Below are 13751 nucleotides of genomic sequence, written 5' to 3'. Positions count from 1 at the left end.
TTCAATAATAAAATCGCACTTTTTTTCTGACTGTACCAACTTCCACAGAGTCATGTATCCCGCACTCACAATTCTTTGTCAACGGCAGACATTGTACTTGCGACGAAATGGGCCGATGGTCAGAGAAAGACTGTCAATATGGCCTCCGTCGTCAAACGTGTTCATACGGTCAAATTATCTGGCAGGGCTGTCGACAATGCAGATGCAATAGCATCGGAGAACTTCATTGCACGGATATTTATTGCACCGATAAGCAATCGACAGCGAGACGAGAAATATCAACTATTGGAAATCGTTGTATACCACTAAAGTATTACAGAGCCAACTGCAGTATATGCTTTTGTCCAGCTTCAGGACTGATATCTGAAGCTAGATGTACCGTGGATTCTTCCTGTCTTTCGACCAACCAACAACAGTCCAGATCATTCACAACTATCGATGATACCAACTGTATACCGAATGTCATGTACGTCTTCCCATGTCTGCAATGTCTTTGTTCAGAAGACGGGAAGTTTCTTCTTGAAAAATGCTTCGAAGTATGTCAAGCTCAGACTCAATTGAAATTGAATCCGCAATGCAAACCCGGATCGTATTACAGAAGAAATTGTAACGTCTGTCAATGTTCCCAAAATAGAATTCAAGATGATAAATTGTGCACTAACATCTCTTGTGGTGTTAACACACCAAGTTCCAATTTAGTTTCTTTAAGGAACATGAGAAAGAAATGTGTTCCTTATACGTTTACACAACCGATATGCTTATTCTGCGATTGCAATTCTAATGGAACAATCAATGAAGATTCATGCCTCTTAACGGATTGTTCTACGAATTTGGAATTGAAAAGTGCAAACTATAGCGGACAATGTAACGCAGACGAAGTAGTGCCGGTTTGTGTGGAATGCTTTTGTCTCCAAAACGGTTCGACCGATGGAAAATACTGCTCGAGAGCTTGTAACTATCAAAGCAAATTTAAAGTTTTGGAGAGAGTTTTGACCGAAAGTATACAGACTCAAAACCTTATAAAGAAATCGGATTTAAAAATAATACCTTCACATTCTTGTAAACCTAATTCCGTATATTTTGATGAAGGGAAATATTGTATTTGTTCTACTTCTGCTACGAATCTCAAGCTATGCAAATCGTTTAATGATACGAAACCATTTAGAACGTTACCAGATAACCAAATTAACTACAACGTCGATATGCCGTGTCAACCTAATACGTTTGTAGACTTCGATTGTAATTCATGTTATTGCTCTAAAAAAGGTAAAATAGATCCAAAATGGTGCACATACGATGATTGTAATGCCAAAAGATTGATACAAGAATCACATAAGCGACCAAATTTATTCACAGCGGATACTTTGTCAGAGGCGTGCACGCCAGGTTCGATCTCTAAAGACAAATGCAATTTCTGTATTTGCCCAGAAAGCGGATTATCAAAAGAGAAAGCTTGCACTAAAAATTACTGTTCAGACACAGATAAAAATCAAAACAATGTCAGGTTTACCTGCGAACCTTTGGCTTACTATGAAGTCGACTGCAACGTTTGCTACTGTCCGAGCGATGGACTTAAAAACGTAGCAAAGTGCACGAAAAATCTATGCGAAAAAAGTTACCTACGATCGGACTCCTGTTCCTCCGGACAACTCTTCAGTGAAATGTGCAATGTTTGTCTGTGTCCACCGAACGGTAATAAAAATGACAGAGTATGTACAAACCATACATGTCCAGAGGTAGCATCGTGGCCTAGTTTTGAATTGTCTGAAAATTTGTTAGAGGACCGACTCACCAGTGACACTAAAAGGAGTCTAGATTTGTGTTTTCCTGGAGAGCAATTTATAGACGGATGCAAACAATGTGTATGTCCTGAGATGGGATTGAAAATGTATGCTGAATGTGACGTTTCTCAATGTACAGAAAAACATCAAATGCCTTCGGAAACGGTAAGCTTTAATTTCTTATTTCATACGAAGCGGAGGAAGTTACCCATCCGTTGTACGCAGAGCGTTCGCCTATCTTTAGTAAGTTGCTCACGGGATAGCACTGCGACGAGACGATTCAAGTAAGGGTCAATGAGCGATAGCCTTTACTATTCTTCATGCAAACGTATATTCTTCTTCTATTTTTTTAGGAATTGCAAAATACTTTACTAGGAAAAGGTGGTCGACATTTCCGAATCCGTCGAGACATGCCGTGTTATCATTACAACCAGACAGAGCCACAGAAAGAGTGCACGCCTGGATCCATGTATATTATCAAGTAAATAAATGTTTTGTCTATAGCAAACTTCAGGCTTAGAAACTTTTGTTTTAATATTTCTACCTAAGTAGTATGGAGTAACTCAGAATTATATTTAACTCAAATATTATCTTCACACACGCTTTGTTTTTTTCTTTTATTTGTTTTTCTTTAATATAAGTACTTCAATAGGGTTAACAATATCCATGTTATTTGCAGATGTCAGATGTGCATTTGCCCCTACATGGGTAGTATAATGCATTTCTGTCGTCCACTCAAGAACATGTACTGCGAACAGCCGTTCCCCAATGTGTTTTACGAACCGATGGGACGTCGACATACTAACGATAGTTCAGGTTAACTCTTTAGCTATTTTTATTCTTTTTTCAAATTTATGAGTCTGTTTCCTAAACCTACGTTGTAAAAGCATATTTAAAAAACGTGAAGTAACTAATTAGCGATTGAAATTCAATTTCTAAAGTTCTTTTGCAGAAGCCAGTACCATTGAAACTACTACGGTGGTGCCGACTCATAACCACACGAAATATCAATGTGACAAAGTCGGTCATATAATGGATTCTTGTTACATTTGTGAATGCGAAGAAAACCATCAGCTAATTGAAGAGCATTGCTTCAAAAACGAAGGTGACAACTGTACTGATGTTCGACCATCATTCCTAATGGGCAATAAAGCTGTTATTGTTTATTCTTTTGTTTTTTTATGATTCTTCTGGAATAAGCGTGTAAAAAAGCGGGAGTGATATATTCAGTACCAGTTTGAGTTACTAGTGCCTTGCGCGGAATTTCTACAACGCGTGTATGTAGTGTAATATGCCGACTTTATCTCTTTGTCTAGCGCCCTGGGCGGTCGCCCTACTTCGCCATGCTCTAAATAGGCACTGGTTATGACACGCTGAATTATCCTAGTCATGTGGTTTTCAGTTCAGAAAAAAGGCAGACATGTTTAAATATGGAATACGGTTTTATGATTTTTTTAAGCAAAAATGTACAAAAACATTGTTGTCATATATCTATAGCTCGTGGGGAATGTCATCCGAGTGCGATCCTTTGCTCAACCACAAGGGCACGCCACCATTGTGAGTCCCCCATTGTGTTTCAAAGCTCACCCGGAGACGTGTTTGAAACAAGGTTCAAATTAAAAACTGAAAATAAATCTGTCCTGTATGTTGGAAATTTCTACTGTTTTGATATGCCACGAACAGAAAGGGATATCAGAGTTTCTTGTTTTTAAAATGTACGTTCATACTCAGTATGAGACACGTGTGGACCTTTAAATTTTTTTTATATTTTTTTGGATTTGAATTTTTAATTAATCTCTGATTATAGTAGTTAAAATTGTTTATTATGCCCATTAATATATGGATACTAGCTGTTCCCATGCGGCTTCATCCGCAGGTAATTATAAAAACGTCATTTTATCGTTTACATTTGTCGATTTATCAATTGCAAATGTCAAAATGACATGACATGTGACAATTCATGCACAATCTTGCTTCATTGATGTTGGCAGCAACTTATGGTCTCTTTCTCACATTAGGATTTTTATCCAATTTATTTACCAACTAAGTTTAATAGCGTGCAAATATATAGCCTAAAGCGTGAAGTAATTGTAGGGCTTTTTATTAAAAAAATAATTATTCAAAAATATGCTGTATTTGCTGACATCTTAGGCAACAAAGAAGTGTGTGTTTACGCTTTATTATAATAGTATAGATAGTGTAAAATATATTGTAATGAAAAACAAGGTATTAATTTCGTGAGAAAGTTATTTTTGGTATCGGCAGTTAATCTAAGTTATTAATAAACAGGTGGGTACATTTATTGCGTGAGTTAGGAACAGCTAACGACCCAAGTTTAAGCCAAGCTTTGTTTCCTTCGTATATTTTCCTTGTTTGTTGTTTGGCTACATTTTTCTTTGTGTCGTAAGTTAAGGAGAATTAACTTTTTCCACACTTCTTTGTTTAGGTGTATTGTAAAGTTTAACTCTGTTTGTTTTGTGTTACAATAAAGCGATAAAAATATATTTATTAACAAAGAAAAGTTTGTTGAAATAGCGTTAATTGAAAAAAGTAATGAAGTATACCAATGTGATTTTTGATTTTTCGAATTTTCATATGTACATAATTTACCCGACGTTCATACAGTGAAGGAAAACATCGTGATGAAACCTACACATATCGGCGAAGAAATTCAAAGATATGTATGAAGTCGACCACCCCGCACTGGGCCAGTGTGGTTGACTATGGCCTAATCACCCTAATTTAGGGTAGGCTCCGAGCCCCTCGGTGGGGACATATAGTGAGCTGGTGATGATGAATGAACTATACCTCAAAGGTAAAAATAATTCATTGTAAGTAAAATGGACAATTTTAATTGGATATTCCTATGAATACAAACTCAAATTACTTTATGGTAAATTACAATTTTACGCTCAAATATTTCTGAAATGTAAAATGGGCTAATTGGATACTCTCGCAATTTTTTTAATTAAAAACAAACTATCAAAACTTAAATGATCTAATTTAAAATTCTATCGTTATTTTAATCTAAAAATTATGCTCTTCTATTTTATTTAGTACTAGCTGTTCCCCTGCGGCTTCATCCGCGTGGAATAATAAAAAAATATTATATTGTTTACATTTGTCAAATTCTCAATTGCAATAGTCAAAATTACCAATACCACAATAACAAAGCTTCCTTAATGTTGGCAGCTTGTAGTTTATGGTCCCTTTCCCACATTTGGGTTTTTATCCAAAATATTTACCCCCTAAGTTTAATGGCGTGAAAATATATAGCCTAAAGCGTGACGTAATTGTAGGGCTTTTTATTAAAAAAAGAATTATTCAAAAATATGCTGTAATTGCTGACATCGTAGGCAACAAAGAAGTGCGTGTTTACGCATTATTATATTAGTATAGATAGATAGACTAAGTTAATATACAAAAGTTTGTTTAAATGTTATAGTGATTTACGATGTGACTTTATCTGAGGTTTATTTTTAGGCACTTTTATTGTTTGTACTTCCTATATTGGGTGAATTTCGTTCCATAGACATTTAACATGGATGTAACAAAAGTATTCAATAGATGGCGCTAGGAGATGAAATAGTACGCAATATTACAACCTATCATGTAGAGAGTAGGTTAGTAATAAAACTCTCATATCTACGTTTTTAATTAATTTTTGAATTTGTTATAATAAAATTAACTTAGCCAAATAGTTCCCAGGAATTTGAATACTTGGGAAACACTGAAAGTCTCCTATTCTATGTAGTTTGAAAGTTTTATCTGAACTTGAGGCGGCAAGGAGGGTTCATTTCGAGCTATTAAAGATAAATAGTCGCCTTCATTACACAACAACTGCAGTTACAATAAAAGAAGCAATAACTAAGAACGTTTGTAACATCGTTGCTGGAGTTCAGAGCACTTTAACGAGACAACTTATGTATTTTGAATACTCTTGAGGTTTTCTTTGTTGTGTGTTTTGTTTACTCTTATTACTGAAAATATGAAAAGTCAATATCCTAAACGATCGATACAAAGATCTTATCATACTAATATGTAAGTGCAAAAGTTTAAATGGATGGATGTTTATTAGACTTTGTAGCCTAAACGACCGAAAGGATTTGGATGAAATTTGTCATAGATGTAGAGGATAATCTGGAAGAACACATAGGCTACTCACTTATGTCTTTTTAATTACACGCGGACGGAGTCGCGGGAGAAAGCTAGTGTGTAGCCAAAACTGGAGTTATTTTTTCTGAGAAAATTCCATTATTGTATGACATTACAAACTTGGGGCCTTACTTGTATTTAGTAATCAATCAACACCAACACAAGCAATGTATGGTTCAAACATGTTACATCACTTATTGAGTACTAGCTTACCCGCGACTTCGTCCGCGTTTAATTTTAAAAAAGTAAGTATCCTACGTGTCCTTCCAGACTACCATCTACAAACTCTAACATACATCCAATCTAAACTTTCGCATTTATAATATTAGTAAGAAGTAAAATTACAACCAATTGGCAGTATTATCTAAAAAATGTATTATTCATCGAATCGTTCACATACAAAAATAATAAGGAAATTTAGTATCGAGAAAATATAAAGGAAATACAAACGTTGGGACGTCAACCGCGATATCCAGCGAGGGGTAAGAGAAACGAAACGAAACGAAATTAGGGAAACAGATTCTGGGAATGACGTGTGACGAGACGGGTAATTGCTCAGAAATAAGAACACGCTATATGTGAATTGTCACGTCAAAAAATAAAACAACGGGAATTCAAGCTTACTGTGTACGTGTTATACGAGAATTTTCATGTTGAATATTGTACGAATGTAGCAAACATGAATAAGGAAATCGTAAGATATCCGTTATAAAAAATACAATAACCAAATTACAATGCAATATTTGGTCATGGAGATTTCACGTAATTTTAGGAAAAAAAAATTTACCACTGAAATTTTTTTTTTCTCAAAAACTTGTACAAAATGTGATTTTAAGAATTGAAAAGTCGAATTTATTTTATACTGAAATCTACTATATTTTATTTCATTTTGTATGAGTATTGTTAAATTTATTAATAAATTCATTGGTAGAATATAGTAGGAAATGGTATAATTCAATTTTCTGCATAACTTCCTCATCCAAAAGCCTTTGAATCAAATTCCAGGGTAAAATTACTGAATTTGGAATTCCCTTTTACAGTAAAGATACATTTATGAAGTCTTTTAAATTCCTTTTATAACAGAGTGCATTTTAATAAATCGCAGAAAGAGAATTTCGCCATTAAATTTTCAACATTTTTAAGGAAGTCTGCGGAATAGCGCAACATTACAAGCGTTTCAGAAGATTTTAAAATGCTTGGATTTTATAGCAAATTGTTGTGCAGAAACAAAATTATTATGATGATTGAGGTAAATTTTTAGATGGAATTATAGTTAACTTTATTTGGAACAAAATTATGTTCATAATAAGTTTTATTTAAAGTCATAATGTTTTTGTTTGTGGGTAATGGCCGCATGCGTGGTGCGAGAGATGATTTCTTCATGCATACCACAAGCGCACACACATGAGAACCGTTGTCATAAGTTGTTGATAGTCCTTACTTGCTTACCACGCATTTTAATAGTCAACTAAGACCCTTCGCGGCTTTTTACATCGACTTTTAATTTCCTTAGTCCAGGACCCGCAACGACTGACTTATCGACTGATGAAATTGCGTCTTAACAATTTTATTTTGAATTTTAAATTGATGTAATATTTAACTACATATAAATTTGAACCGGAACCTAAACATATTATATAACATTTCTCCTATGAACTGGAAAAACTTTTGTAACAGACATGCCAACAATACGCGGACAAATAAAACAACTGAAGAACGACGCTGACGAAGGGCGTCCGACTGCAATCCTTTACAGCCACAAAGGAGCCATTGTGCTCACAGTCTCACTTGACAACGTACAGTTTAGATCACAAGTCACAAGCAGTAGCGGATGTTAATTGTGGTGCCGGAGGCCTAATTTAAGTCCCTTTCTCTTTACCGCCCTATTCTTATAAGGAGAGGATGGGAAGGGAAAGTGGATTTTACGGAGGAGGAGATACATAGGAAGGGGAAATATCCTCTTTATGTGCATCTCCTCTGTCGGATAAGGGTAGGCAACGCATCTGCAATTGCGGATGTCTATGGGCAGCGGTCGCTTCGCCATTTTGGCGGATTCAGGTGGCCGCTTGCTCGTTTGCCACCTTTTGTTATAAAAAAAAAAAAAAAATGGTAAATGTATTTTTCCAATCATTATCTATAAAAAAATAATAACAGATAAAAACCATTATGTTTTTGTCTAGCTTCTCCTGTCCCAACAGGTTGCTGATAGCAACAAGGCCACCCTTGCGCTAATCTTGTAGTATCTTAGTTGTAACATACTTATTGCAATGTTCATGAAAAAAGTTTTAAATAATACAGTATAACACTAATATAAAAATACACTAACTTGTAATTTCGGTATTGCTCTTTGAGAATACTGTCTTCTAACTTAAAGCTTTAATTTCTCAAAAATTTATAAAAAAACTCGACTTCCTTATCAACATACAAAACTAGATATACAACGAAAGGTTATCGAGTTTTTTATCAATTAAATAAATTATTGTAGCTTATACTATTTTTTTTTTAATACAAATCAGTTCATAGTTTGTACCACTTACCAACGCTCCCGTGCGAACCGCAACGTCTTTTGAATTGCGTGCACTGAAATCTTACCATGCAAATTACTTCCTTTATAAATGAAAAATAAATAAATACCGTAATTACATTCTACGTTAGGCAAAAATATTCTTAATGTTAATAAACAGTTTTTATTAAGAGATTTGATAACAAAAAACTAGTATATATTTCTCAATTCTTTCATATCTTAACATCTCTACACACAGTTAAGTATTCTGTAAAGCTTGGCTTCATTTATAGCTCTATAGTTTCCGCCCGCGACTCCGTCTGCGTGGAATTTAAAAGAAAACAAAAGCAAGTAGCTTATGTGTTCTTCCAGAATCTTACTTAATATTATAAATGCGAAAGTCTAAACTTGGATGGATGGATGGATGGATGGATGTTTGTTAGCGTTTGTAGCCTAAACGGCTGAACGGATCTCCATGAAATTTGGCACAGGTTTAGAGCATAGTCTGGAAGAACACATAAGCTACTTTTTATCCCGGGATAAGTTACGGTTCCCGTGGGATTCATTAATTTAGTTTTTTAATGTTTACTCGATCATTGTGCAACGGTTCAACATACCTTATTGAAATTTGGCACAGATATAAAACAAAGTCTGGAGTATACATGGGATAAGCTTCACCAACGAGGTGTCCGGTTCCCGAGGGATACGTAGCTTTTTGTTATTTATATAGTTCGTATGTTTACTAATACCACGCAAATGAAGTCGCGGGCAACAGCTCGTATTTCATAAATCTATGCCAAATTTCATCGAGAACCGTTTAGCAGTTTAATCTACTAACTAGAGTAGTCTAGTATTTAAGGTGGGTTTAAGTATTTTTATTATGTCGTTTGTCTTCCTGCTTACCTCCTAACTTACTATACTAATAATGTAGTGTCATACTAGTTATAATTAAGCCGTAGTTTGTTAAGCAATTTTTAAAGTCCCTTTGTTTATAAGAAAATGAATAAAAATGCATTTCAGTTTTAAATTTAAATTCGTCTTAATTTTGAAGCAGCGCCGCGGTAACAATTTTTACGATTCCTTTTGTTCTCGTAATTATGAATTGCTTGCCCGTAGCAAGCGCAGTCATAATTTTAACAAGCGGCTTAAAGCGCTGAATTACTCTTTTTAACTTTGTAGAGATTTTAAAAATCCCATTTAAATTATGTTTTCTAAATAAACGTCACCGAAAATGTTAACAAAAAATTATTTCATCTTTTTTCGCTTCGTAGAACGTTAAGTGATCATTAAGAGTTGCTAAATTTAGATTTACTGTCGCACTCATAGTCAATAATTAAACGCTAATGTTTAGTATGTACATAGAAAGCTAGTAATATCGAGTGATTGACATATTAAGGTGTCTGAACAACGAAAATCTTTATAAGAAAAATTGTTTTTTTCGAAATCTACAAAACCCATTTACCTAAAAACCGTCACCAGTATACATTTGTCTAAAAACAATACTTGTTTTATTAAAGGTAAAACCAGTGAATAGTATACTAGAATAATTTTAACAGTTATTTTACTAAAATAGAACAAAGTATTTGAAATAGAAGGTACAAACAAGCATTTCTCGTTCATGATGGAACACTAATTTGCATATAGAAAGGATCCCACTCCAGACGAGCAGCGTTTGATTATTTCTATTATTTCCCTTCAGTTACATCTCTTGGAAACGCCCCAATTATCGTTGAATTTACAATTGAAACTCTCATGTAGCTAGCTTTTACCAGCGAATTAGTTTATAGTACTTGTATTTTTCTTCATTTAATTCTTTCGTGATAACGCATCTAACCTCTTTGGTTGACAAGGAGTTTGCTAGCCAAAGTTGATACTGGCCACCAAATGGTGAACACAAAAAAAACTTCAGTTCTTAATGAAACTTGAGTCCTTTAAAGGAATGTAAGGGTAGATTATCTGTCGTCGTGTCGCAATTAAATTTAATTTGACATTTGTCATATATTCTTTTATATACTAACTAGTTGGTATTATATTTTTTAGATATATCTCGAATGTTTTAATAAATTCATGGAATTGTTAAAACGTTCCTAACTTTTGAAGGCAGACCGATAATTCTTTTCATTAAAGAAAAAACAAGATTTGTCATTGTTCGTCTCAATTGCATCCATTCAAGGGGACTGTAACTTTGCGTAATTGATTGTTCAGGCCACTCCGAATCTTACGTAAAACGAAATGACGCGGAACTTTTTCAATCAAGATTTTAATTTTGCAGAAGTTTTTTTTCGAGCTTTTGTTAATTATGATTTATTGAAATGCTTTGTCCATTGCTTTTTATTGAAATTAAAACTTTCTGTTTGACAACCGAAAATAATTAATTAATGTGAATGTAAGTGTTTATAGCAAAGAGTACATTAAGTAACAAGTACGATATTGGGATGTGTTCTATGTCTATATTCCTTAAAGTATACCTAACTTGGTTATGTTCCTAATATACTTTTTCTCGAAATCAAATTTATTTAATAGCTAGCTTTCGCCCGCGACTCCGTCCGCGTGGAATTAAAAAAACAAAAGTGAGTAGCCTATTTGTCCTTCCAGACTATCCTCCACATCTATACCGAATTTCATCAAAATCCGTTCAGCCGTTTAGGCTACAAACTCTAACAAACATCAATCTAAACTTTCGCATTTATAATATTAGTAAGAAGTAAGATTAAAATAGCTCAGGGTTACGTAATAGTATGTACGAGTAATGCAGGCCTACACGTTAGTTATTGCAAGGTGATCTCTACTTTACATGCCACCCTGTCAAATTCTATCGCGTCTGTTACAAAACTGTATGTACTATGAAATCAGATATGTTTGTTGACTAGCAAAACCTGACGTGTGTGGCCTGCATTATTTATGTAAATGTTGGTAATATCAGAGCGATAAGTATGACAGGGGTGTAAAAAATTGTGCCCGAATCAGATATTTTTGGTCGTTAAATATTTATACGGTGGTCGTAATCGATCGTTAAATCAGAAATAGGTCAACCCTATATGAATTATTTGTTTGTTTTGTTACTGTATTTAACATGGACGTTTAAAAATATATTACTAGTGTGGGATATATTTTATTTGTAAATTGTCTGATAACAATCTAACGTGTAAAATTTGTGATGGAAATATCAGATTTTGTTTTCTTATCTGACAGTGACGTCATTTTAAGCTATCTGTGCCTCTATCAGCCAGTGGTGGGACAGGCTCTTAGACTTATTTTAAGATAAACATAAGTTGTTTCTTTACAATTATTAAAAATTGCGTTTTGTGTGTTAAGTCAACGTTTTACGAGTAATTAGTAAAATGATATAGAAATTCACTAATATTCTAGATAAAATAAGTTAAACCTTATGCGCTTCAAGTTTACATGATATTTAAAAGCCTTATAAAAACCTTTACAAGATTCTCCGTAGAGTCGGTAAGTAAGTTTTATGTTTATACGTTAGAGAAGCGATTCTTACGTAAAATGCATATTATTTTATGAAAAGTACACAAGCAATTTAAATTCTGGTGCACGAAACAACTTCCAGCTCCCTAGAGTCTTACTTTGAATAATCCTTTCGAAAACTTTAGCGTTGCGCTCTGCCATGAAATTATTTTAAACTATAGCATTGCTAATAAAAATTCAAATTATTTACTTATTATTATTATTTCTTAACTTATTTTAAAATCATAAGTGTAGTAAGCGAGCAAGAGCCTAAATTCCCTGAAATAGCGAAGCCAACTATCCCCATTGACATCAACAATTACAAATGTATTTCCTAATTTTAATGGATAGTCGAAACCTACAGAAAGAGGACATTTCCCCTTTCTATACGTCCCCTACCCTGTCAAAAAACTTCCCCTTCCCATCACTGTCTTATAAGAAAAGTGTAGATTGATATGGCCTTGAATAAGTGATCGTCTGTAAAGAATAAATAATGGCAGATTTATGGCCGGTTTCCCAGGCGCATTTTACCGTTCTTTAGTTCCGTATTGGTTCGATAACTTCTTTAAAACTGCAACTTGAAAACTCGAGTTACGTCGGAAACACTACATCGGAATAAAACTATTCCGTTAAAACTTAGATCAATCTAACAGTAAGCACTAGGTTATAATAAAATGAATGGAAACTTCAGCTACCCAGCATTAATATAATTAATAATGTAATTACACAAATAAAGCTCTCTATTAAACAAAGTCTAGGAAACAAGTGAGCTACAAACACATATTTCTATCGAGCTGTCATCATGAATATGTCACGAGTGACAAGGGTAGAACAAAAATATATTGAACCTTAAGTAAATTTACGATCACGTAGAAACTTTGGGTCACTAATCAAGAGAATATCTTCGTAATTTGTTATTTATTTGTTATTACCCTTAGTTTGAGTAGAAACACCTGTTTAATATCTCTGGTTCTGAAGAACTGCGAGAACGATTACTGGTGCTTACAATTTATGATGTAACGCCATCTAGTGAAATTTTAAAACTAACAACCGCCTTATTTATTAGTTACTAGCTGTTCTCATGCGACTTCATCCGCATGAAATTATAAAATTTTCATTTTATTGTTCACATTTGTCAAATTATCAATTGCAAATGTCAAAATGACATGACATGATGTCAAACCATGGCAACCTTGCTTCCTTGATGTTGGCAACAACTTATGGTCTCTTTCCCACATTAGGGTTTTTATCCAAAATATTTACCCCTAAGTTTAACTGCGTGAAAACATAAAGCCTACAGCGTGACATAAGTGTAGAGCTTTTTATTAAAATGGTAATTCGAAAATATGCAGTTATTGCTGACATCTTAGGCAACAAAGAAGTATGTGTTTACGCTTTATCATAATAGCATAGATTAAATTATTTCTATTAAAAATAATATAGTAAGCTAATATAGACATAGTAACAAACATGGATAGGACCAGCTGAAAATAAACTAAAGCCGTGAAAGTGCAGTTAAGGAAAATAGACAAAAAAGGCTGGCAATAAAGTTAGATTGGAGCCTGAAATGCGAAGCCCGGTCTAAAAGCGGAGTTACGTTGTTTACATGAATACGAATTAGGTTTAGTCGGTTTTTGTTCACATAAATACACGAGAGGGTTTCGTTTTTAAATACCTTGATATATTGAATGAAATATATTGAATTGAATGAAGAAAATAAGAGAGTGAATTTATCTATATGACTGACCGAGGTGTATAGTAGAGAAGTACTTACTGTGCCGACATCTGTAGATCAGCTCACAGCAATAAAGCGAAACAGTTCAAAGAATCTGATCGTAGATAAGCTT

The 13751-nt window shown here is 34.0% G+C and overlaps 1 protein-coding gene across 1 annotated transcript; it reads left to right on the top strand.

Annotated features, from left to right (window-relative positions):
- The first annotated feature begins 107 nt into the window (after positions 1–107).
- LOC106106811 lies at positions 108–3401 on the top strand. Its single transcript, XM_013287469.1, has 5 exons — positions 108–1946; positions 2135–2262; positions 2461–2597; positions 2734–2936; positions 3279–3401. The coding sequence occupies exons 1-5, from the start codon at positions 108–110 to the stop codon at positions 3399–3401; spliced, it is 2430 nt and encodes an 809-aa protein (XP_013142923.1).
- The last annotated feature ends 10350 nt before the right edge of the window (positions 3402–13751 follow it).

Source organism: Papilio polytes, unplaced genomic scaffold (genome assembly GCF_000836215.1).
Source record: "Papilio polytes unplaced genomic scaffold, Ppol_1.0 DF822067.1, whole genome shotgun sequence".
NCBI classification, from domain to species: domain Eukaryota; kingdom Metazoa; phylum Arthropoda; class Insecta; order Lepidoptera; family Papilionidae; genus Papilio; species Papilio polytes.
Note: the sequence above shows the minus strand (reverse complement) of the source record. Positions and strands in the feature narration are given on the sequence as shown.

Coding starts and splice junctions, on each gene's coding strand:
- LOC106106811 (XM_013287469.1), top strand. CDS start 108: ATGGGCCGATGGTCAGAGAAAGACTGTCAATATGGCCTCCGTCGTCAA. Junction 1,947..2,134: donor ATCAAATGCCTTCGGAAACG/GTAAGCTTTAAT, acceptor CTATTTTTTTAG/GAATTGCAAAATACTTTACT. Junction 2,263..2,460: donor GGATCCATGTATATTATCAA/GTAAATAAATGT, acceptor TGTTATTTGCAG/ATGTCAGATGTGCATTTGCC.